Raw genomic sequence first — 27,231 nt, forward strand, 5'->3', positions numbered from 1 at the left:
CTGTCTTTAAGTAACGTGAGATTAAATTAGCTAGCAGGTCGATTTCTTTTATTATGTTCTGGTTTTCATTGTGCTGTAGATTGATTATCTGTCTTATCCATAGCATAAACTGAAGAGAAATGATGAAAAGTTCGGCACTGGAACTTATTTTTGAGTTTGTTTTGGGACTGCCCAGTTTATGAACCGCCAGCCTTTGACTTCTATAGAAGTGGCATGTCCCAACCCAATGCATTTTCACGTTGCATAAATTTAGACTTCAGATACTGAAATGAGCGAAAAACAGTGCAAAGATTGTGTGCGTCGCAAGTAATGAAAATTAACTGAAGTGACGCCTGATCAATACATTGATAGTTATGCTTCCTGTAGATGAGGTGTGTTGAGACTAGTACTTCCTAGTGTGTCGATCTGGAGGATAAGGCATTAGATTACACAAACAAATGTCTGAGAGGATCTGTCTGATTCACAACCATGCGAACTGCTTTGCGTTTTCATTTCCTCAGATTGTACCAATGTTATAGAGAGGCAAATGACTTGTGTTTGCAGTTTCTTTTCATTTTGTTATTCGGATGGAGGATGCCCCAAAGATCAATAATTGGTTGTTGTTGATAATGATTTTTTTCCCTCACTTAAAAACAAAAGGACAGACAGAACAGGTGTAGACTCTATCCAAAATGTATCACACAAAAGTGAAAATCAAGCATTGTGGTCGTCAATGTCCATAGTGGCCCTAGTTCTATAGCGTCTGCTGTGCTTCTGCAGACTTCCAGGTCTACTAGCTCTGTCAGCTGCTCATCTTCTTTCATCGCAGAGACTTGAGCATTATCGGATTTTTTTCTCACTTGCATTTGTTTTGCCTTAGCGCCTTTCTTACCCATGCGCTTCATTCTCAGGTTAAATGTGGAGGCAATTTCTGGAAATTAGTGGAGCTATCATCCTCCAGATGTGCTCGCTAAGAAGTCCATGTAGGCTTTCCTGTTGGATGCTTCATCCATATCATCTTAGGCATCAAGCGTATACTTGGAAGGTTTCCTTATATAATCTGGGTCGCGCGGATAAGCAAATTAGAATCTTCCTTCAACTTGAACCCTTTAGGAGAATATTGTGCATCATCGATCAGGAGGTGGCATGGAAGTGAAATGAGCGCGCATCTTCCTGGAGCCTGAGCTTGGCGGCCAGGTTAATTAGCGCGAGGATCTCTCTCTCAACTTCCTCAAGTGTAAGAGGAAACTCATGGTAGGTGCCCGTAGCCCCGCAACTGTTGCTTCTTTTTCCCTACCGACGGTCACTTAATTAATTTGTGAAATTCGTCTTCTTCCTCCCTCCTGGTTATAATCAGCGTATGCATGTGCTTCTTTAGCAGGTAAATAGGGCTGCCCTGCCGTCGGTTATTCTTTGTGAATTATGATAATTAATCCTGACCCTAAATTTGTTCATATTGGTATTGAATTTGGTATTGTATTAAGGATTTGTTTAATTATTTTAATTATAATTTGGTATTGTATAGATTTCATGGGCTTACGCGCTAAAAAAAATGCCTTATAAAATACTAATAGAAGGTTATACTATTTCATAAGGAATTAAATTTTTAAGACATTTTAAGTTATGACATTATAAATATCACCTATGTGAAATTAATTTGGTATTACAAACTTGAGCATTTCCCCTTAAGCTCAAATCTTTTAACATTTAACACCACAATAGTGAATACCATGGCATCTCAATCGAAATAAATAGAGTGTTAATGTTATTTATTTTATCTATCATGGTGCTATTAGACAAGAGTGGGTTGCTCTAGTGGCAGTGAGTTCTTGCTACTTGTCATGATTGAATTAAATGGTAGAAATGATACCAGATAGTTACGCTAAAGGGATGTTTTTAAGAATTAGTCGGTGCGTCCTGTATTTCAATTTTTCAGTTCAAATTCTTGGGATAAAAATATCCTAAAGTTAAAGATTTTTAGTTTAAAATTTCAGGACAAAATAAGTACCGACTAATTTTTAAATAACATTCCTGAGAATGACTATTTGTGCACTTGCCCAATTAAATGATATCTTAAAAAACTTTTAAGACATTTCAAAATTCATAATCAAGGGGAGGAAAATAAAAGAAGTGTTTAAACTATAACCTATAAAAATTAACTTGAGACCATAATTAAAAGAACTATTTTGAAATGTCTTAAAAGTAAAGAACTATTTTGTACTAGTTAATGCAATGTTAGAAGTAATGTATTCATTAACTAAACTGTTGGAATGGCTAAAGGGTGTTTTTGCCAAGTTGTTCCCCCGGGGGGTTGGGGGTCCCGGGGGGGGGGGGGGTTATATATTTGGGTCTTCGGAGGCTAAAGCCCGAAAAGATCAACAGCAGTAACCCCCGCTCTCTGTAATCTCCCAGGAAATCTTTGTGGGAATTTCATGTCCATCTTGTCCGCCCATAGCGACAATCACACGGCTTCCTCTTCTTCTTCCCCAAGCTCTCCAAACCCTAACTCCAATCATGGATCCAAACAGCAACAAGAACCCTCTCGCCCACTCGGCGACTCTCCCTCAATTTCCTCCGACAACTTCTCAGGTATTATGCTCTTTTACCTAATTCAACTCTGCCTATGTTATAATGTCATATTGTTGCATTTTTCTTGCGTCATACCTCTTTTTCAGTTGAGTTTTCCTTTTCCTCTGTTTGTTTTTCAAGGGAATGAGTACCTCTATCATAGTACTCTTCAGCTTGCCCAATGTAGATGTTTTCTCCATATCATGCTTTAGTTTTTGTTTTCTCAGGAAACATGGATCCTACTACATCACATGCTACTGGTGGATCTTCCAAAAAGGTAAAATTTTGCACTTTGCAACTTCTCTTCTCTTAAACCATTTAATTATGCAGCTCTTTCACAAATGCACCCCTTAGACGCTAAATGTCATGATCTGTTTTTTAACTCCTTATTTGTTCATCCCATTGCCTGTTACTTGGATGATTTGCGCTCTTCAAAATATTGCAGGTGAATAGCCTCAGTGCCAGTCAAGATGGTTTCAGAAGTTTGGGACGCCACAAAAATGGTAGAATCTCACTGCATGAACCAGGGAAATCAGCTGGGACGATTGATCCTTCCAGCAGACGCGACCATTTTGGCTCCAACAGTCCTCAAGGAATTGCAACGCGCTCAGCTCCAAGAAGAACCCAGATGGTTAGTGGCAACCACTTGCTGAATTTTCATTATGATCCCATTTCTCGTCCACAAACTAGGGCGCCACCTCCAAGGAGATACATGAAGAGAAAGCCTTACAACAAAGACTTGTTTCTCCAAGCAAATTACAAGTTTGTTCTGTTGGATTCAGGCAATTACACGCCTGACTCAATGGATCCAGACAAAATTTTACAATGGGAGGATATTGTTTGTGTGAGATATTCCACTCCATTTCATGTGCAATGCCCAATATGCTTAGAGGATCCTTTGTGTCCTCAGATAACATCATGTGGTCATATCTTTTGTTTTCCTTGTGTTATGCAATATTTAATGATCTACGAAGACGATGAGCATAAAGACGTTTTCAAGAAGAAATGTCCCTTGTGCTTTATGATGATATCTTCGAAGGATTTGTACACCATCCAAATTGAGAACGTTAAGCAACATCGTGTTGGTGATGCCGTAGAGTTTGTCCTTTTGACCCGCCACAAGGATTCATTTACTTTATCTTTGAAAAATAATGATGGCACTGGTGCTACAGAGGAGGTTCAGAAGTCCTTTTCTAAGTTCACATTTACTTCAGATGTCGACCTTTCTGTCCGACAGGCAGTGTCTGATCTTGATAGTTGGTTAGCTAGAGCAGATTCAGGCCTAGTTGATGACATGGAGAAACTTCCCTTTGTCTGTGCCGCAATGGAACAATTGGAGCAGAGGAAGAAATACTGGAATGAGCAACACATTGCTGTCAAAAAAAACAACACTAGCAGAGACCATTATTTGGGAAAGTGTCCTAATGGATCTCTGTCACCAGAAAGTTCTCAGACCCCGTCTGCTGGTCAATCTACTCCAGAAATGCCATCCAGTCATCCCGCTGATAAGCTGATATCGCAGGAGAAATCAACTCTCTATAAGGCAATGAGGGACTCTCAGCTTATTCAAGCTGCAGATGCTGAATCAGTAGGAGATTGTGCGTTGACCTTATATGATAATAACAAGAGCCTACAGAAAGACAATAGTGGCGTTACAGACAGAGAAGAGATCAATTCCTACAGTTTCTACCAGGTGAATTTAATTGCAGATCATGTTTTTTGGTACCATATGCATAGGGGAGGAATGATTAAATAACCTTTTTGTGAGTAATTATTTTCTGTAAGTATGTGGAATTCAAGAGCGGGAAGGTGGGCGTGGCTTCCATGGAAGACAAGATGTGGGAAGTTAGGCTTAGATGGTTCGGGCACGTGCGGAGGAGAAGCATGGATGCCCCGGTAAGGAGGTGTGAGCGGCTTGCCTTGATGGGTATGAGTAGAGGTAGAGGGCGGCCTAAAAAGTTTAGGGAGAGGTGATCAGGCAGGACATGGTACGACTTCAGATTTCCGAGGACATGGCCCTTCATAAGAAGCTGTGGAGGTCGAGCATTAAGGTTGTAGGTTAGGAGGTAGGAGGCTAGTCTGATAGTGTTGTGTCTTAGGCTGGTGGTAGCTCCTATGTGTCCATATTACTTCATTAGGGTTGCAGGTTAGGCTAGTGGCTCTTGTTGTGTCATTATTACTTCCATTATGTCTGCAGTGCTATACCTTTGTTACTGCTTATTGTTATTGCTTTTCTTTCTGCTGTCTGGTTATCACGTTGGTGTTATTTTTCTGACTTCCTTTGATGTTACAGCTTCACTGTCCTTTACTATCGTCGTGAGCCGATGGTCTATCGGAAACAGCCTCTACTCCGGAGGGTAAGGTCTGCGTACACACTAAGGGTGTTAATCGGGCCAGCCCGGCCCACTAACGACCCAGTTCGACCTGGTTCGGCCCGGGTCAGCCCGGTTCAGTAAGGGGTAGGACGGTTTGGCTAGGGTAGGGGGGTTGTGCCGGACGGGGTCGGGCCTTTTTTGGCTACCGGTGCACCGGAACCCGGCTAGCCTGCTAACACTTCCAGCCCGGTCCAGCTCGATCCAGCCCGGTTTATGTTGTAATTTATTTTTTTTAAATTCTGACCGTTGCCAATGGTCAAAATAAAAAATGACCGTTGGGCAACGACCATTTTTTGCACTTTTAGCCATTTCGGCCTATCCCCTTGCTATAATAGCCCATCCACCCTCTAATAATTGATAAATTACATTCTTAGTCTTTTAATAACTATAAATAGCCCCCTTTTCTTCATTTTTTTCACAACTTGTTCTCTTCTTCACTCTAATTCTCTCTCAATTCCCTTGATTATTGAATTGCTTATTGCTCTCAACTTCTCAATTAATTAATATTTCAAGTTTTATCAATTATTTATGGTAGCCACTACAAAATTACAATTATCAAGTGAAGTGTGGTTATCATTTTTGTTAGGTTCAAGTTAAATCATGCCTCGTGCTTCTAGAGTGCGCTTACATATTTGGGGACACTTTGAGGTGGTAGAAGAAAATGAAGAAGTTCGCAAAGTAGAGTGCAAGAACTGTGGTCGAGTCTTTAATGTTCATCGAAAGTGGGAGGCACAACTGGTTTAAGGAGGCATATCAAGGGTTGTCTTGTCCGTCCTCTAGTAATTCGTATTTAAGTTGATTTGAGATAATTTGGGTTATTTTGAATTTGTTAGACTTATTTAAGTTTAATGTGTTAGTTTATAAGACAAGTTAATTAAAATATTATTATGCAATGAAAATATAAAATGGAAAGCCTTTGAAGTTTGATCCTTACATATTGGTCTTATTAATTAATTTTATGTAGCCACTTAATTTCAATTTTAAAATTCAAATTTCAAATTTAAAACTTTAAACTTTTAAGTTTAAAAGTTTAATTTTATGCCTTAAAATACATATTTTATTATTTAAAAGTTTGCAAACACTTAAAGTAACAATTACATTGAACAAGGAAACATAATACACTAAAAAAAAAAAAAATAACCCGGACCTGATAAGCCCGAACCCGGGCGGGCCCACCAAAACCCGGAATATCCCAGCCCACTACTAGCCCGGAATCCCAGTCCACTAACCAGCCCGCCCCACTAACCGGACGGGCTGTTTTTTCCCATGTCCAGCCCTTCCGGTAAACATCCATAGTGCACACTACACACTACCCTCCTCAGACCCCACTTGTGGATTCCACTGGGTCGTTGTTGTTGTTGTTGTAAGTATGTGGAATTCAAACTGCCATATTCTCGAGGGAACATCTCAATTCAAACCTTGTCATGTTTTCAAAAGAACATCTTAATCCTTCTCAAAAAAAGAACATCTTAATCATTATGTTGTCTTTCTTATGCAAGTACTTGTGTACTATATTTAGATGCATGTTTATTGTTAAGAAACTGGACATTTGGCTTAACTCACCCCTAAAGCTAGCTCATGAGGTGAGGATTACCCGGAAAAATATAAGGAGGCAGTAACCAATTTTTTTTTACAAATATGAGACACTTATGTTAAACCCCCCCTCCTCTGGTCCTGCCCCTTACGTCAAGGACTGGACATTTGGAGAGTAGACAACATAGCATGGTAGCCACTATTGAGTAACAAAGAATAGGGATGAATCTAGCTCTGATACATAGCTAAGCAAATGGACCTTGAGCGTAGCTCATACTAAAAGTTAGCTCATGAGGTGATTAGACCTTGTAAGAAGAAAATAACCTATTTCTTCAACGACTGTGGCATACTTGACAACAAAAGTAGTAAGATCATATGTGCTTGACAGGTACCAATGAAATAGCCAAAGATCACTATTTTCTTATAATGATGGTGCCATGTCCAGCTTGGTGTGCACTATTTTACCGAGGACCTGCCAAGCACAAGTACTCGGTAACCATGTCCATCAAGGTTTGGCAGATGGAAAAACATCCCGAAGCGTTTTTTTTTTTCTTTTTTGGAATTTGAACCTTGGTCTCTAAGATCACTATTTTTGTTGGATATTTGGTTCTTTTCTGTTTGCATGGTACTTATTCCTCACCTGAGTTTCATAACATTATTGAATTGAAGGGAGGTATAAAAGAGAAGTCTTTCCAGTGTTTTCATAACATTGTGGGTTCGAGTCCCACCGGACGTGTATCGTTTTCCGACCCCACTTGTGGGATTTTACTGGGTCGTCGTTGTTGTTTCCAGTGTTTTCAGGCACTCAGTTTGTTGCTGGTGGTTGGGATGACTTGTAGCAAGTTTCAGACTTTATTGTTGTTTTGAAGTGATTGATTTCATTCTGTTGAATCTACCTTTTCATGAACAAGTTCTTCGGTGGGGTTTTAGCTGCTGATCAAAAACTCTATATGTAGATATAGATATAGATAGTTTCCCTTACTTAAATACATCAGGCAAAGTGGGGGTAAAGCCATTTTCCACAAAGAAAATTCCGTTCTTAATTTTGTGTAGAACCTAGTGATGGGATTTCATTGACAGAAACGGGAAGCCCATGTATGCAAAAATATAGATGTACCATACAAAGATATTGTTTTCCATGATGGTCATCTGATCATTCGTAGAAACTTGAATGCTTTGGCTTCAAAAATAGACTGAAAAGAGTGACAGACTTTCCACTTGTGAATATGTGTTATTGACACCTTCAAAGGTCCTCTTTTGCCTCTTCTTCAAATGGTCCAATTAATTGCCTGGGGGTCATTTCTCATGCTTTCTTCTGCTTCCGGGGTCTGGGGAGGGTAGTGTGTACGCAGACCTTACCCCTACCCTGGGGTAGAGAGGCTGTTTCCAATAGACCCTCGGCATCCTTCCCTCCAAGAACTCCCCACCTTGCTCTTGGGGTGACTCGAACTCACAACCTCTTGGTTGGAAGTGGAGGGTGCTTACCATCAGAGCAATCCACCTTGTCAACTCAAACTAAGCATAACATTTCTGTTTAGTCAATATCCTTCTTTTTTCTTTTTGTTGTGTGTGTGAGATATGTAATGCACAACTTTATACATGTTTTATGTTTTTCTGATTATTTCAGGCAATTGATGGTCAGCACCTTATCCTTAATCCACTGAACATGAAGTGTCTTCTGCATTATTACGGTGGCTATGATAGTCTTCCTAACAGGTTTGAAAGCTAATTACATTCTTACAGTAAGTTATGCTGTATTTTCCAGTGATAGGTGGCATAGGGGTCTCTGTTTTGTTTTTTTGATTGTTCATTCCTCATTGACATCGGCGAAAGGGATCTCTGTTTTATTGTGTCTATTTTAGTTGGTTTCAAAGGAACTGCACACCTAAGGACCCATCAATATCAGTTTTGATACATTTAGGTTGTTTTATACTTTACCGTCATTTGTAAGGAGGCAATGATCAGATTGTACGAATGTCTTAAGTGGATTAATTTACTCCTTGATGGAAGTTGCAATTTCGTCCCTATTCTTCTGGGGTTTCAATTTTGTCCTTGATAGATGTATTCTGTTCCGGATGGTCCTTGGTGCGATTGGCTACTAGAACTTAGCTCTATTTTGAAACATGTGACCTACTGGACAAAGTTTGGAGGTACAATTTGAAAAATCTTCTTTTGCTAGATAGCTGGCAAGCCAACAAACAGATTAAATCCCAATACTCACTTTTCATCAGAGAATAGCTAATTCAGAAAGGGATTCTGGAAGAGGTGTTCTGTGAAGGGGGAGGTTTTGACGATCTCGGCAAGCAAAGGAAGGGCGTGATGCATCTGAATCATAGGAAAAAAAATGGTTACGACAAGTTCTAGGGAGGGACAGAGATAGTGAATAGTGATTGGGAAAGGAGCAGGGGATATGCTAAGCTTGGGGTGTAGAGGAGTTTGCACAGGGCTATGGTGTGCAGGGGGTCTCAAAGGGTGTGAGAGTATGAATTATAAGGGGCGTTGAGGGGAGAATTTCTGCAACAATGAAGGAATGTTTCGGCAAAGCAGGCGAGAACAGAGTGGCCGGCTGGTAGTGTCAACAGTCTGTTGAATGTGGTCCTCCCTTTCTTTTCCCTCTTTTCTTGCCTTTTTTTTTTTCTTTTCCTTTTTAGTGCTTATTATTTTGCTCAACTTTATCCTTAATATTCACCATATCTAGCTTGTGCAATTTCATCCTTCGTCAAATTTTGGTTTCATCTATAGACCAAATCATAGATTGGTTATGATATTGGCACAACCAGGTAACTGGTGAATCTATCGCAACTTAGGTCACATTGGGGGAAAGATGAATGTTACTCACCCTATGTTCTTCTTGCGGGTAAGAACGGTGAGGTTTGTGTTAATGTCCCTCCAGCCCCTTAAAGGTTACCTTTTTATGTATGCATCTTTTATAAGGCCCCTTCTCCCAAAATATGAAGTGGGGATTATTAGACCAATTTATCTAAGTTGCATAAAAAGGAAAAGAGGGCTTTACATGACATGAAGGGGGGAGTCCCCTCCCCTCAAAGTTTCAGCTTAAATCTCATTTCAACCCCCTTTACCTTCTCTCACCTACGTAACAGAAGGTAGTTAGCTTCATTTTCAGTTCTCGAACTGTGATTCAAAGTGAATTTGGGTAGGGGAGTCATATAATTTGGACATATTCTAGAGGAACTGTAGGTGCTGCTGGTAAACTGACCAGAAGGGTTGGGGATGGCGATTCCCTCTGGCTTGCGAAGGCCATAGGAAGGATGGATTTGCTATGACAAAGGGGAAGGATGGATTTGCTATGATAAAGGGGAAGGATGGATATGTGGGAGTTAGAAAAGGCACAGGGTTGCCGCTTGCTGTGACAGGTTTCTTTTATTTTGGGGTAGGTGGGTGAGGTGAGGGAATAGGTTTACCAGTGGGGAGGGACAGAGGCTAAAGGGTGGTAAATACCATGCTTACCCAAAAATAACATTATATACCTGTCTATGTGAATATATTTGAGCATATGCCATTTGTTAACCACTTAGAAGAGGAAATTTTGGGTACAGAATTTGTGGGAAAATATTACAAATGGAGTCTGTGACGCAATCTGAGGCCATGAGAAGGCGCTACCGCTTCTTAAGTCATTTTTCTTTGACAACAACGTTTCAGGTACTTGCTACTATGATTCTTATTTCTGGAAGTGTGTTGACTTTCCTTCATTAATTGTTTGGTTTGCTCTAATTATTTTCGCTTGTAATTTTCAGCTCTGTGAAATTGATCTCAGCAAGATATTGCCCATGGATGCACTTTCTCCATTTATGGAGGAGATCAAAAGTAGGGAAAAACAAAGGAAGTGGCTAGCTAGGAAGGTTTGTAGCCCATGCTTCTCATCAGAATTTCAGTTGATTTTTCTGTTCTTGTGCAATTGATTGGTTTAACATCATGGGTTTATGATCCTTAGAAAATCCCAGAGTGAACAACGGAAAGTGCTAAAAGATTCAAGTGCAGGATATAAATAACACCTGCTGAAGATCAGTGGAGGGACTTTTAAGAGAGAAAATGTGTAGGATTCCACGGTCTACCTTTAGCATGTAACTAGATCCTTTTTGTGTTATAAGATTAATTTTCTTATAGCAAAATAAGAACGCTTAAGATCAACATATATGTTATAAGCTAAAAACGCATCAGAATTGCTCTGGTTCACAATAAGATTGACAAGTAAAACCGTTAAGCCAGTCCTTAACTGATAGTTTTATACTAGGAAGTCCCTAATCCATCCTACTTCAACAACAACAACAACCCAGTAAAATCTCACAAGTGGGGTTTGGGGAGGGTAGAGTGTACGCATACCTTACCCATACCCCCAAGGGGTAGAGAGGCTGTTTCCGATAGACCCTCAGCTCAAGCAGACGAAAAGACAATATATCAGTACCAACAACAGAAGGCATAAAAATAGTAACAGAATCAAAAGTACCAGAAAATAGATGAAAAACAATAACAGTAGCACGTAAGAAAGGCCCAGTACTATGAAAAGTGAAAGAGAAGTGTGGACACAACAATAACCACTAGCACTCTAGGACACAACCCTGTCAGACTAGCCTCTCATCCGGTGCAGAGTAGCAAAGAGCTCCGCTACCCCCTATCCTACAACCCTAATGCTAGACCTCTACACTTTCCTATCAAGGGCCGTGTCCTCGGAAATCTTAAGCCTCGCCATTTCCTGCATGATCATCTCTCCCCAATACTTCTTGGGCCACCCTCTGACTTTTCTTATACTTGTCAAAGCCAACCGCTCACATCTCCTAACTAGGGCGTTTGGACTTCTCCTCCGCACGTGCCCGAACCATCTGAGCCTAGCTTCCCGCATCTTGTCATCCATCGGGGCCACACCCACCTTCTCCTGAATATCTTCATTCCTAATCTTATCCATCCTAGTGTGCCCGCATATCCACCTCAACATCCTCATTTCTGCTACTTTCATTCTCTGGATATGCGAGTTCTTAACCGGCCAACACTCTGTCCCATACAACATGACTGGTCTAACCACCGCTCTATAGAATTTACCTTTGAGCCTCAGTGGCACCTTCTTGTCACATATGACTCCAGGTTAGCATCCTGAGTCCTCTTTTTTTTTTGATAAGGTAAATTGTATTAATCAAAAGGAAGAAAAAACTCCCGCATACAAGAAGTATACCAAAAAGTAGAGAATTTACATCAGAACATGATTCTCTACAAAAGATGCTCAATCTTCTACACATGTAGGGGTTGTATGTGTGCACCAAAAAGCGATCAAAGATAAAAGACTATTCTTAAGATGTAAAGTTGTATGTGTGCACCAAAAAGCGATCAAAGATAAAAGACTATTCTTAAGATGTAAAAACGGAGACTCAATCCCCTCAAAAACTCTCCTATTTCTCTCTCCCCACACTATCCACATGAGAGCTAACGAGGCGAATTTCCATGCCTTTTGCTTGCTTCTTCTACGGAAACCGGCCCAGCTATATAGCATTTCCTTTACAGTGTTTGGCATCACCCATTGAACACAAAAAAGATTCAAGATTTCCCTCCACAAACCCCAGGACACAGGGTAATGCAGCAGAAGATGATCAACTTCTTCCCCTGAGCTTTTACACATGTAGCACCAACTAACAAGTGTAATTCCTCTCTTTCGCAGATTTTCAGCTGTCAAGATCACTCCTCTCGCTGTTAGCCATGCAAAAAAGCACACCTTCGTGGGCGCTTTAGGAATCCAGATCGATGAGTATGGAAAAGTGGCCTCCTCTCTCGCCAACACTCTGGTAAAATGACTTTACGGTGAACAAACCATCGCCACACAACCCCCATCTCCAAGAATCGCAAGATGGATGGGGCCTGTCTTGCCCGTATAGCAGTGCTAACAAATTTTGGAGCTCTGAAATCTCTCAATCTTGCATGTTCCTTCTAAAAGAGAGGTCCCATACTACCCCCTCTTCATGCTTCTTGCGAATCTGTTGGACCATCAATTCCTTCTGGTTTGAAACTCTGAAGACGTGGGGGAAAAACCCCCTCAAAGTATCCTCTCCACACCACCTGTGATTCCAAAAGTTGATTCTCCTTCAATCTCCCACCCTGTAAGTGATGTTGTCATAGAAAGCTTCCCGATTTTCCATGATGTTCTTCTGATGTAAATTCTCTACTTTTTGGTATACTTCTTGTATGCGGGAGTTTTTTCTTCCTTTTGATTAATACAATTTACCTTATAAAAAAAAAGAATTTCGGATGCTAACCTGGAGTCCTATGTGACAAGAAGGTGTCACTGAGGCTCAAAGGTAAATTCTATAGAGCGGTGGTTAGACCAGCCATGTTGTATGGGACAGAGTGTTGGTCGGTTAAGAATTCGCATATAGAGATGCTAATCCATCCTACTTCATTTAACCCAAAATAAGATGGACAGTTGGGCCCAAGAGATGACTTATAAAGCCTCTAGAGATGCTCTCACATCTTATATATAAAAAAGAAATCAAAATGATATAAAAAAAATTGACGAGAAGAAAAATAAGTAAAGCGGTGAAAGAGAAGAAAAACTAACCTAACGGGGGGAGTACATCATTGACATCCCTTTACCCAGCTATAGATGGCCTTGCCCCACTGCCATCCCTTTTCTTGGCTAGATTGGAATAAGGTCGTTATACTGGTTTGGATGTCTTGTATTGAAAAACAACTTGTTAATGCTCTGTCCACATCTCTTTCTTCTCAGCATTGGTTACGCTCTGATGATACCCCAAGTTGACAGTGCACACGATTTGATAAGAAACTTGGTTTGGATGATTCCTTCTTTTTTTTATTGTTGAGAAACTCTTCAAAGATGATATTTTTCTTTTTTCAGGAACTGCGTGAAAAAGTTAAAGCTGAAGCCATTGGCATGCACTTAGAGCCTTTGCCTTTTAGCTTTGCAGGACCTTCTTACACAGAACAGCCTAATTTCACTAGCGATGACTTCGAAGGTACGTCAAAAATTGCTATTTATGTAAATGGGTTTATGTTCTCATCTTACGTGGTTTGGAATTTTAACCATCCCAGAGTATATATGCTAATTTCCCAGTCTTTATATAAGTGGAAGATGATCATACCATTACTTGGTTGGTTATAAGACAACTATATTCCTTTAAGTGCATAATCTTCATCTAATAAAGTGCTTAATTTGTGCACATTGTTGAAGTGTGTGATCTATCTTATCTAAAAGTTTAAGTTGTTAGAGAGATTACACTTGTCTTTATTTAATTGTCTCTTTCACACGCCCCTTACCTGCGAGATTTGATTCAATTTCATGTACCAAGCACGTGAAATTCATTTCTAATAATGGGTGGCGGTGAGACTTGAACTTAGAACATTTGCCGGCTCTGCTACCATGTTGAAGTATTTGATCATATCATCTAAAAGCTTAAGCTATTAGAAAGAACATACTGTTATTTACTTAATTATGTCTCAACATATACAATCACTTTCTTGCTAGTAAGTATGTGAGTCAAATCGTTATAGAAAATGGTTACTGTTGGAAGCTAAATTGAGCTTGAATACTGGTGGGTTTTTGAGAAGTTTGACTTTTGCCGTATGCAATATTGACACCGACGCTATTAACTGTTTATCTCTTCTTCATGATTGCAAAAGCCTTGGTACATTTGGCATTTTTTGAAGTTCTTATAATATTGCTTTACCTATGTGCTAGCCGTTATCCCGTTAGTTGAAATGATTGTTCTTGTGTTTGCACCTGTGATAAGCTTTGGGAAGTACGAGTACGACTGTTACATCATCAAGCTCCCTAGTGCCTGGAGGCAAGCAACTGTTTTCCAATGTTGCAAGGCTTGGTTTTGCCGCTGGATGTGATCTTCCAGCACTGAAGACGGATGAGCCCAGACGTGATTCTACTGTTGCATCTGGTATCTTTTTAATTCTCATAGTTGACTTTTGACATTGAATATCTGCTATAATCTCAATTCTTCTCTATCATGTTTTCATCACAATTTGCTGTAAACATGCTATTGTTTGGTTTTGCTTATGTGGGATTAGTGCTCATAACCTGTGGACTTCAGTTCTCTCAGGAACAAGGAGTTCTGAAACCCTGTCCTTTGCAAATGTAACGTCCAAAGCAAAAGCTGTTGAAGGTCCCAATGCGTCTAAATCAAATGATGCTGCAGGGAAGAGGGGGAAGAAGCCAAATCGAATCCTAATGTCAACGTCTGGTGGTAGGCGTTACTGAATCTTGAAGGGACATGATAAGGAAACCTATCTGTATATTAATAGTTGTTTTACCTTTTATCTGGAACCGAGATTTGCTAGTTGTGACTCACCTAGATTTGAGCATGGTGTTTTTGCAGTGTTGTGAAGTTGTAGAGTCAACCTTTTTTGCTTCCTATATCATCTTCCTTTTTTAGTTTACTGTGTTAACTTTGATAGTTATGTCCTATCCTTCCTAGTATATGATAAAACTAAACACGGTGAGGAAATATTTAAGCAAACATGAAGTTCCAATATACTTTTAAACTTTCAACTTCAAATATTCTTTTTTTTCAACTTCAACTAAATATTGTCCAAATGCTTACTATACCTTCTGTGAAATATCAAAAAATGAAAAAAGATCTCTCATACTAACTCATGACCTAATAATATTGTACCAAGTTATCGAGTACTAGATAATAAAACAAAAACATACCATGTGAATTGTGGTTCAATATGTAAAAGTAAGTTAAAGAATGAAATATTTTGGTGCGTATGAGCTCAAGCAGTATAGCACATATTGGTTAATACCTCATGAGGCTTTTGGTCCTTGTTAATGTTGGGGGAAGTGTACATAAAGCCACTGATTAGAGATGTCTTTACTTTTTAGCCACTGTTTTAAATGTATTTACTCTTTAGCTAGTGCTTAATAAATTTTTATCCGCCGGACAAAAATACCCTTGTGCTAGACATAGGTGTTGTGTAAATATTAAGGACATGGTGTCCTTAACTTCATGAATGTTGTGTAAATATTTAGGACAATGTGCCCTGTATTTGCACCTTCTGCTGCTAAATTTTAGGACACCATGTCCTTAACTTCATATGTGCAGTGTAAATGTTAAGGACATGGTGTCCTTAACTTAATGTGTGCAATGTAAATGTTAAGGACATAATATCATTAACTTGTACTTGCAACTTCTGTTGTTAAACTTTAGGACATCATGTCCTTAACTTCATATGTATAGTGTAAATGTTAAGGACGTGGTGTCCTTAACTTCATGTATGCAATGTAAATGTTAAAGACATAATGTCCTTAACTTGTATTTGTACCTCCTGTTGTTAAACTTTAGGACATCATGTCCTTAACTTCATGTGTTCATTGTAAATGTTAAGGACATAGTGTCCTTAACTTCATGAGTGATGTGTAAATATTAAGGATAAAATGTCCTATATTTGCACCTTCTGCTGATAAACTTTAGGACATTACGTCCTTAACTTCATATGTGCAGTAAATGATGTATAAAAAATAAGGACATGGTGTCCTTAACTTCATATGTGCTGTGTAAATGTTAAGGGCATAATATCATTAACTTGTATTTGCAACTTCTGTTGTTAAACTTTAGGACATCGTCTCCTTAACTTCATATGTGCAATGTAAATATTAAGGACATGGTGTCCTTAACTTCATGTGTGCAGTGTAAATGTTAAGGACATAATATCATTAACCTGTATTTGCAACTTCTGTTGTTAAACTTTAGGACATCATGTCCTTAACTTCATATGTGCATTGTAAATGTTAAGGACATGGTGTCCTTAATATTTTACACATCACTAACGAAATTAAGGACACCATATCCTTAATATTTACACATCACTCATGAAGAAAGGGTAAAAACAGACTTTTCGTATCAATTTTAATAGAGTAGTGGCTATTTTTGCTCAACATTAAAAACACTGGCTAAAAAGTAAATACCACTTAAAAAAATAGCTATATCACGCCATTTCTACGTTAATGTTCCGTATATGGCTGGCAAATGGACCGGTCTAAGCCCGGAATCGTGGGCCAAATGGGCCAAACGGGCCAGGACCGTTAGGACCGGTTTTAGTGGGTTTGGTCCGGTCTCGTGGGCAGGTCCTATACTTTGAGCCCGCCAGGACCGGGACCGGACCGGGCCAAACGGTCCCAACAGTCAACTTTAAAAAAAAACTAAAAATTAAATATGTATACATATGTTATTGTATACATATGTTGTTGGGGAAGAAACCACGGAAAGAAGAAGAGGCATGCAAATAGACACAGAAGACCTAGACAAAAAGTGTAAAAATGACGTGTGGTAGCCACTAAATAAGGTGGTGTTTATTTTTTATCCATTAATTCTAATGTTGAGCATAAATAGCTACTACTCTATTAAAATTAATATGAAAAGATATTTTTACTCTTTCTTCTATTTCTTTTATTCTCAAACCCTTCCTTTATACGCTTCTCTCATTTAAGTTCAGAGCCAAAATTTCATAGGCAAAATTTCGCTCTCTCAATATCGTTCCTCCATGCAACTCTCTTCTCTCGATTGAAGTTCAGAGCCAAAATTTCATAAGCAAAATTTCGCTCCCTCAAAATCGTTCCTTCCCAGCCCACAACAATTCTCTGTGTATACTTTGTCCAACTTAATCTCTTCTCCTTTGTCATCTTCTCTGCAGCGAACCAACGTATTAGTATGTTTTCGATTTTGCTTTTATGCATTTTTCTTTTTGTATATCTCTAATCGTGATCAATACTGTGTTTGTCATCAACTATGTGTGAAATGTCCAAAATAATGATTATAACTTGATTCGCTGAGGAATAAGGTGCAGATTTTTGTGAGAAAGTTATAGAGAACCTTTTGATATTGAAATGTGTTTGTGGTTCAATCAATATATTGATTATGTAAGGACATTTCAGAAAAATAGTCCTAAGAATTTGTAAGCTAACTGTGTTTAGGAATTTTAGTTAACTGTGCTTCTATTAAAGATGCATCTAATTAGGTCCTGGATTTTAGTTTTTTAGTTTAAATATTAAGGACATTTTAGAAAAATATTCCTAAGAATTTGTAAGCTAATTTTAGTTAATTGTGCTTCTATTAAAGATGCATCTAATTAGGTCCTGGATTTTAGTTTTTTAGTTTAAATATTAAGGACATTTCAGAAAAATAGTCCTAAGAATTTGTAAGCTAATTTTAGTTTATTGTTCTTCTATTAAAGATGCATTTACTTAGGTCCTGGATTTTAGTTTTGTAGTTTAATTATTAAGGACATTTCAGAAAAATAGTCCTAAGAATTTGTAAACTAATTTTAGTTTACTGTTCTTCTATTAAAGATGCATCTACTTAGGTCCTGAATTTTAGTTTTGTAGTTTAAATATTAAGGACATTTCAGAAAAATAGTCCTAATGTTTACGTTCTATTTCCTTCTTTGTAGTGTGCTAATGGAAGGAGATCGTGTTTTCGAGTTTGATGATTGGCGTAATTCGATGAGCTATTGGAAAGGAGATTTTCTGTATAAGGAAATAATAAAAAGTTTCTTGTCGAACACGCAATGGAAGAAGTTGAGGGATGGTGTTTTCAGAAACTTTTTCCGATTACAAGGTGTGAAGTTCTGTGGTAGACTTATTCATTGTGTGTTGCTTTCAGAAATTATAAGCAATGACTCGCATTCAATGACATTCAAATTTTTTATCATGAAGTAAAATTTACACGTGAAACGTTCCAGTGATAATTACTGGGTTGAAATGTTCTTCTTCAGTGGACTTCAAAGTTTTACGTGAAAGAGAGAATAGGCTTTCAAAAGACTACTTCCCTAGAAAGGATAGAATCGAGTTAGGCGATTTGTGGCATTTTATTATTAGTCACCCATATGGTACAACTGCATTATTTGTAGGCAGCCATGACGATGCAGTGAAGTTGGCAATAATTTATTTTGTTGAATCTGTGTTGATGGGGAAGTGCAAGAATCGGAATGTGTCTGAGCGGGTAATGAAAATCGTAGATGACGATGAACTCTGCTCTTCTTTCAATTGGGGCTCTCTTTATTATGAAAAGTTACTAAAATCATTGAAGAGTTGCTTGAAGCCCAAACAAAATACTTCAGAGAATGAGAATGAGAATGAGAATGAGAATGAGAATGAGAATGAGAAAGAGAAAGAGAAAGATAAAGAGAAGGACAGTTATACTATACTTAGCTTCCCTTTCGCCTTCTGTGTTTGGATTATGGAAGTATTCCCAATTTTTCAGGAAAAATAATTTGTGAACTTCAGAGAATGTGGGTTCTCTCGGATGCTATGTTATTCAGATATGAAATCTCCACATTATGACACCCTATGTAAAAATTACTTTCATAATGAAAAAGTAAGTTAACAGGATTACTAGCTATTTTTTTGTTTATGTGTTTTAGTTCTGAATACTTACATTTTTTTTCTTATATAATAGTTGTATCAGTTGCTCGAGATGGTACCATTTCTTTCTTCTGAAGTAGATGCGGAGCCCGCTAGTGTGCACGTGCCATTGTCTCAAGATCAAAGTTCAATGCCTTCAACACAATTTGATGAAGTCTTGCTTAAAAAAATTGTTAACGTATGTTTTCTGTCTTTGAATACCATTAGTTTTTGATTCAGAGATTATCGGAGAAGTTCAAAAAGGATATGGAGGTAGAATGTACTAGAATACATCAAAAAATAGCTTTATCAGAAAAAAAGATTCAAAATGACATCAAGGTAATATCCTTAATTTCTGTGCTTGTAACTCTAAGTTAAGGACACCATGTCCTTAATTTTTGAGCTTGCAACTCTCAATTTAGGACTTCCTATCCTTAACTTTTGAACTTGTAACTCTAAGTTGAGGACTACTTGTCCTTAACTTTTTAACTAGTAACTCTAAGTTCAGGACTACATGTCCTTATTTTTTGAACTTGGAACTCTAAGTTAAGGACTATATGTCCTTAGTTTCTGTGCTTGTAACTCTAAGTTAAAGACCAAGTGTCCTTAATTTGTGAGCTTGTAACTTGAAGTTTAGGACTGCTTGTCCTTAACTTTTTAACTTGTAACTCTAAGTTCAGGACTACATATCCTTAACTTTTTAACTTGTAACTCTAAGTTCAGGACTGCATGTCCTTATTTTTGAACTTGGAACTCTAAGTTCAGGACTACCTGTCCTTAATTTCTGTGCTTGTAACTCTAAGTTAAAGACCAAGTGTCCTTAATTTGTGAGCTTGTAACTTGAAGTTTAGGACTACTTGTCCTTAACTTTTGAACTTGTAACTCTAAGTTCAGGACTACATGTCCTTAACTTTTTAACTTGTAACTCTAAGTTCAGGACTACATGTCCTTAATTTCTATGCTTGTAACTCTAAGTTAAGGACCAAGTGTCCTTAATTTGTGAGCTTGTAACTAGAAGTTTAGGACTACCTGTCCTTAACTTTTTAACTTGTAACTCTAAGTTCAGGACTACATGTCCTTAACTTTTTAACTTGTAGCTCTAAGTTCAGGACTACATGTCCTTAATTTCTATGCTTGTAACTCTAAGTTAAGGACCAAGTGTCCTTAATTTGTGAGCTTGTAACTTGAAGTTTAGGACTACCTGTCCTTAACTTTTTAACTTGTAACTCTAAGTTCAGGACTACATGTCCTTAACTTTTTAACTTGTAGCTCTAAGTTCAGGACTACATGTCCTTAACTTTTTAACTTGTAACTCTAAGTTCATGACTACATGTCCTTAAATTATGTGCTTGTAACTCTAAGTTAAGGACCAAGTGTCCTTAATTTCTGTGCTTGTAACTTGAAGTTTAGGACTACTTGTCCTTAACTTCTTAACTTGTAACTCTAAGTTCACGACTACATGTCCTTAACTTTTTAACTTGTAACTATACTTGTTAATCGAGCCGGGCTGACCCGTTTACAATCCGGTTCAGCCCGGGTCAGCCCGGTACTATAGCGTGGGGGGCGGGCTGGGACGAGTTGGGCGGAGAGCGGGTTTCAAACGAACAGTTTTTTGATACTGGTGCACCGGAACCTCTAAGCCCGTTAACGGGTTGTTAACGGGCTACAACCCAGTTCAGCCCCCACACCCCTAGTATTTGATAAATTACAATTTTAACCTTTTAAAAATTATAAATAGCCCCCCTTCTTCTTCATTTTTCCTCACAATTCACTCTTTTACTACTCTAATTCTCTCTTGATATTATTGATTATTGTTCTTAAATTCTCAATTACTTATTATTTCAAGTTTCATCAAATATTTAGTTTAGCCATTACAAAATTATTATTATCAAATATCAAGTATTCAAGTGAAGTGTGGTATCAACTATCAAGTATCGATCTATCAATTGAAGTTTGGTTTTTGATATCAAATTTAGTGCGGCATCCGGAATCCCGGTACACTCGTTCTATATCTTTCTCTTCTTTGGTGTACATTTATTTTATTATTTACAATTATTAATTTAATTTACATAATGGATATATTTAGAGCAGCCAAAAAAGCGTGCACTAGTAGAGGTGGTAGTAAGAAAACTTCCAAAAGATCAAGAGGTGGTGCTTGTTCTTCTAGTAGCTTTACACATATTTCTGAAAGTTCACATGAAAATTTAAATGTAGATTATGAGGGACTTCAAGAAAATTATGGTATAGATGATGATTTAGATAATATTCCATTTTCCATCACCTGATAATCTTGAAACACCACCAGCTACACCTGGATAATGCTAGTCAAACTCAAAATATTAGAGGTGGAAGTCATGGCAATACAAGTAGATCTTCCCTCCCTATTAAGAAGAATCGAAGATTAAGAAGTAAGTGTTGGAATTTTTTTGACAGACTAGAAGAAGATAAAAATTATGTAAGATGTAGAATTTGTAAGGATATTTATAAACATGAGACCGGTAAGGAAGGGGGAACGGGTCAACTTCGTAGGCACATGGTAGACAACTACCCTCTTGATTGGGGAGTAGATGAGGAAGATGGGCAATAAAAACTTAACCAGGGTACTGGAGGGTTAATGAGTAAATACGATATTAAGAAAGATCGGGAAGAATTAGCTAAAATGATTGTTTTAGGTTGTTTACCATTTAGTTTTGCTGCTTCACCATATCTTGTTACTTATATTCAAAGAATTTGTAACCCTTTGTTTAAAGGTATTCCTAGAAGTACTTGTAGAGCTGATATCTGTAGCCTTTTTGGACAATATCAGACATATATATATTATTTATTCGCCAGTCTTTCTTGTAGAATTTCTCTTACTTCTGATATTGGTCGTGCTGTAAATGGTAATGATTATTTGACTGTTATATGCCATTAGATAGATGGTAATTTTTGTATGCAAAAACGTATTATTGCTTTTAAATATGATGAAGATCAAAGTCATACTGGTGCATTTATAAGTAATACTATCCATGAAGTTGCTATATTTTATAATCTTTCAGAAAAAATTTTGTGTGTGTCATTTGATAATGCTTCTAACAACAATGCTGCTATTACAATATTACAATTGCATCTACGCCCACCACTTCCTGAAATATATCATGTTAGATGTGCATGTCATATTTATAATTTGATTGTGAAGAGTGGCCTTGAATTATTTAGAGATGATATCACTTTAGTTAGAAGAGTTGTTGGTGTAATTCAAGAAAATAATAGAAGTGCTAGATTAAATGCATTTAAAGAAAAATGTCTACACTATGGACTAAAATCAAGACTCATGCCTGAAGAAATAGTTACTAGGTGGAATTATACTTATTTATTCTTAAAATATTGTTATAAATATAGAATGCCTATAACTGAAGTTGCTAATTCTCATTGTACCGATCCTAGCCGTTTGTTAGCATCTAGAACTTGGAATGTCATTGAAGATGTTGTAAAGTTTTTATAAAAAATTTATGCGGCTACACTTGAGTTTTCTGGAGCTTATTATTCTACTATTGCAAATGGTTTAGTTCATATTGCTGAAATTTCTCTTTTACTACATAATTTGAAGAAGAAAGAAGGATATACTTATGTTGTTGAATCTATGCTAGATAAGTTTAAAAAATATTTTTACCCAATTCCCCCTATTTACCTAATTGGTGCTATTTTAAACCCTTCTATCAAAATGGCCACTTGTCGCCAATTAATCACTGCTTTATATTCTTATATGGATATTGGACCAACTGAAACTCCTGATATTGACACTTGTATTTCTGATCTACATAAATATTTAGAAATATTATATAATTATTATGCTAACATTGTTGATGCTTCTTCTATTATAGATGCAAATATTCCTTCAAGATCAGTTTCAACATCTGGGACCAATGCTTTGGATGATAATGATGGTGTTGAAGATTATTTGATTTGGTCTACAATAGGGGAGCATCAACAAACCAGTAGCAGGAATATTGATGAACTTCAATTCTACTTGAAAAAGTTAGCAGAGCCCCACACAAAGGAATTTCTACCACTGGGTTGGTGGAGGAGCAACTCAAATCAATTTCTTGTTCTTTCGGCCATGGCTCGAGACGTGCTAAATGTACCGATTTCAACAGTCGCATCAGAGAGCGCATTTAGCCAAGCAAGGCAGCAACTAGGAGATACCCGCCATTCATTGGGTAGCAACGCTTTGGAAATTCTAGTGTGCTTCAGAGATTGGATAAGATCAGAAAGACGAAATCAAGGGCGTGACGAGGTAGATGAAGCGGAGGACCAAGAAATTAGAGATATAATAGTTTATGGTTCTGATTCAACTAATGCCGGAAATCAAGAACCTCATGTTGACATGGATGAACTTACAAAAATGATGCAAAGCATGTGATGTACTATTTATTTTTTATAATTATTATAAACTTTTAATTTGCAAGTTCAAAAATAACAAAATCAAAAAAGAACTTGCAACTTAATTTGAAGTATTATATATTATTCAATAAAAATATCAAATAAAAGTCTTCGGAGCTTGATCCTTACATATAGGTCTTATTAAATAATTTTTTGTAGCCACTTACTTTCAAATTTTAATTTTAACATTATAAAATTCAAATATAAAATTTAAAATTTTAAACTTCAAAGTTTAATTCTAGGCCTTAAAAGTTTGCAAACACTTAAGTATCAATAACATTGAATAAGAAAAATAAAATTTACTTTAAAAAAAAATAAAAAAATCCACGGGCCGATAACAACGAACCCGGACGGACAAAAAAAAAACTCGAAAAAGTACAGCCCGCAACGTTAATCGGGCGGACTGATTTTTTTTGTGTCCAACCCGTCCCAACCCGCCCGTTAAACACCCATACTTGGAACTCTAAGTTCAGGACTACATGTCCTTAATTTCTATTCTTGTAACTCTAAGTTAAGGAACACTTGTCCTTAATTTGTGAGCTTGTACCTCTATGTTAAGGACCAAGTGTCCGTAACTTATAAGCAACTAACATTCTGATTCTTATTTTGAATACTATCTCACAGGCTTTAAAGAAAAACCTAGGATTAAAGATTGATACTTTATTGAAGCTTCTTGACAAACCTCATGAAAGGACCATAGAGAGAGAACCTAGTGTTCCAATTAGCAAAGATGCAGTTGATGATCAATGTGATGATATAGATGTGCATGTAGAAGATCATTATGAAAGCGATTATAGAGATGCGCATCTAGAAGATGAAACTGATATTGACATCGAAATTGGGAATGGTTAGATACAGTTTTTGAATTTGTTATCATTGAAATTTATATTCAAATGCGTAATACATATAAACTTTTTTTGTGATTACAAATGTGTGTAGAATCTTTTGATGGAGTGCAAGTTTAATATGGACTGGAATGTCAAGACCAGGAAAATCCAAAAGAGACAAGTGTAACAGAAATAATTTATAAATATGGAGTGCAATCTCAGGATTTAGAAAATCCATTGGAAACAAGTATAAGTGAGATTGTATGCAAATGTGTTGAAGAAATATATGATCTATCTACACCTCTCTCACTTAAATGAAATTTTCATGATATGTTGAATGTTAGTTTTAGTAAACTATTAGTAACAAGTATTAATTGTAAATGTTACAGAATCTTTTGAAGCTGCAAGGAAAGAAGATGGAGTGGACTATCAAGATGATGAAATTTCAAAAGAGAGAAGTGGAGGAGAATCTCAAGACATAGAAAATACCCAAGGAACAAGCATAAGTGAGATTGTTTGCAAATGTATAGAAGGAACATATGATATCTCTACCCCTCTCTCTCTTACAGACAATATTGGAAGCCAAACAAATGCTAGTCAAGATAATAATTTAGCTGGCATGATCTTGACAGTTGCAAAAGGTTAGACCGAGTTTTTTTCATCTTATACATGCTTATTTTAATCAAAGATTAGTAACAAGTACTAATTGTTTTAGCTCTTGTAAATATTTTGCAGAATCTTGTGAACTTGCAATCGAAGAACATGGAGAACAGTTGCAAGATAAAGAAAATGCAATCAATATGTCAGCTCCATTGTCTGTTAAAGATATACAAAAAGGCAGTGTGGCCAACACAGGTATTGATTGTGTCCTTAATATTGTATTCATAATTCAAATTGTCAGGACATTTAAAAAATTATGCCCTTAGTTTTTGTCTCTTCATTTGACATTTTGTCATAGAATTGACGACTTGCACCAAACTAATGTATATGTAGTGTTGCTTGCAGAGCAAAACAAAAATGAAGTCGTTAACCAATATACTAGGAAAAGGAAGAGTGATAGTATTGGTTTTGATGGTCCATCATTTGCTATTCTTACTCCTACTCCTCCGACTACACAAATGAGCATTGATGAGGGTTTGTCTATGGAGGTTGAAGGAAATGTTGAAGAAGAGCTTGGTCGAGGGAAAAGGAATAAGAAGCTTAGTTGGCAATTGAAATCTCTTTTTGAACAGAAAAGAAAAAGAGGAATATCGATGGCGCACAATGAAAATACTCCCAAGTATACAAGCTGGATAAAATCAAAATATACTCGTACATGTATTTTTTATTATGCCAAAGATGATGAAAACTTATTGAAGAAATTCATTGGGTGGTTGGGCAAGGAGAAAAGGAAAGGTCGCAAAAAAGTGTAAGTCCCTAAATGTATTCATTATTTCTTAATTGCTTACATTTGTGTCTTGAACTTGTAATTTTAAATTCAGGACTAAGTGTATTGAGCTTCCAACTCTAACTTCATGACTAAATGTCCTAAATTTTTGAGCTTGTAACTCTAAGTTAAGGATTAAGTGTTCTTAACTTTTGAGATTGTAAGTCTAAGTTCAGGACTAAGTGTCCTTAACTTTTTAACTTGTAACTGTAAGTTAAGGACTACATGTCCTTAATATTTGAATTTGCAACTCTAACTTCAGGACCAAGTGTCCTTAATTTTTGAACTTTCACTCTAAATTCAGGACCAATTGTCCTTAACTTATGAGCTTGTTACTCTAAATTCAGGACTTTAATTTATGAGCTTGTAAGTGTAAGCTAAGGACCAAGTGTCCTTAACTTTTGAACTTGTAATTGTAAGTTAAGGACTATTCGTCCTTAATTTTTGAATTTGCAACTCTAACTTCAGAATCAAGTGTCCTTAATTTTTGAACTTCCATTCTAAGTTCAGGACCAATTGTCCTTAAGTTATGAGCTTGTTACTCTAAGTTCAGGACTAATTGTCCTTTAATTTATGAGCTAGTAAGTCTAAGTTCAGGACTAAGTGTCCTTAACTTTTGAACTTGTAACTGTAAGTTAAGGACATTCTGTCCTTAATTTTTGAATTTGCAACTCTAACTTCAGGACCAAGTGTCCTTAATTTTTGCACTTCCACTCTAAGTTCAGGACCAATTGTCCTTAACTTATGAGCTTGTTACTCTAAATTCAGGACTTTAATTTATGAGCTTGTAAGTCTAAGTTCAGGACCAAGTGTCCTTAACTTTTGAACTTGTAACTGTAAGTTAAGGACATCCTGTCCTTAATTTTTGAATTTGTAACTCTAACTTCAGGACCAAGTGTCCTTAATTTTTGCACTTCCACTCTAAGTTCAGGACCAATTGTCCTTAACTTATGAGCTTGTTACTCTAAGTTCAGGACTTTAATTTATGAGCTTATAAGTCTAAGTTCAGGACCAAGTGTCCTTAACTTTTGAACTTGTAACGGTAAGTTAAGGACTACTTGTCCTTAAATTTTGAATTTGCAACTCTAACTTCAGGACCAAGGTCCTAAACTTATAACCTTGTTACTGTAAGTTCATGACCAAGTGTCCTTAATTAGGAATTGAGACTAACTTATAAACTTTCTAACTTTGATAATTTCAAAATTTTCAGGGGACAAACTGATATATATGATGAGGATAATGGTATGAGAAAGAATCCATATAAATTGTACCATCAAAAAATCAGTAGCAAAATGTTCTTCCTTGAGCCTGCAGATAGTAGCTTTGTACTTGATGATAAGGTTTGATAATTCACAAGACATTTATTTTCTTTCTTCTTAATTTATTGTTTTTTAATTATTTATGACTGATGGATTTTTTTTCTTTTTTTACCTTTTTATGAAGCATATTGACATTTCCATGTATTATTTGAGAAAGAAGGAATGCTACCACCCTTGCGCCCATCCTTTTCGTTGCACAACTACAAATATACTTTTTGATAACTATATGCTAATTGTGTATAAGAATTTCTATGAAGATGCTTCAGATTTGTTTTGGTGTGATGATAATCAGTTGGTTCTCACACCATATGTGTGGGGTGACAATCGTAGATGTGGAATTGCTTGGACAGAGGTTGACAAAAAAAAATCCATGTCGGCTTCCTTCAGAAGATAATGATGCTATGACACATTT

At 37.0% G+C, this 27,231-nt stretch overlaps 1 protein-coding gene across 1 annotated transcript; it reads left to right on the forward strand.

Annotated features, from left to right (window-relative positions):
* The first annotated feature begins 2,335 nt into the window (after positions 1-2,335).
* On the forward strand, positions 2,336-14,856 carry LOC107776832 (uncharacterized). Its single transcript, XM_016596768.2, has 9 exons — positions 2,336-2,568; positions 2,775-2,824; positions 2,993-4,240; positions 8,083-8,171; positions 10,013-10,115; positions 10,211-10,315; positions 13,312-13,429; positions 14,204-14,362; positions 14,516-14,856. The coding sequence occupies exons 1-9, from the start codon at positions 2,412-2,414 to the stop codon at positions 14,680-14,682; spliced, it is 2,196 nt and encodes a 731-aa protein (XP_016452254.2). The 5' UTR covers positions 2,336-2,411; the 3' UTR covers positions 14,683-14,856.
* Positions 14,857-27,231: the final 12,375 nt, after the last annotated feature.

Source organism: Nicotiana tabacum, chromosome 17 (genome assembly GCF_000715075.1).
Source record: "Nicotiana tabacum cultivar K326 chromosome 17, ASM71507v2, whole genome shotgun sequence".
Classification (NCBI taxonomy): Eukaryota; Viridiplantae; Streptophyta; class Magnoliopsida; order Solanales; family Solanaceae; genus Nicotiana; species Nicotiana tabacum.

Excerpts from the sequence above, each read along its gene's own strand:
- LOC107776832 (XM_016596768.2), top strand. The coding sequence starts at position 2,412 with ATGTCCATCTTGTCCGCCCATAGCGACAATCACACGGCTTCCTCTTCT. Across the intron at positions 2,569-2,774 it reads TTCCTCCGACAACTTCTCAG|GAAACATGGATCCTACTACA; the intron begins GTATTATGCTCT and ends TTGTTTTCTCAG. Across the intron at positions 2,825-2,992 it reads CTGGTGGATCTTCCAAAAAG|GTGAATAGCCTCAGTGCCAG; the intron begins GTAAAATTTTGC and ends AAAATATTGCAG.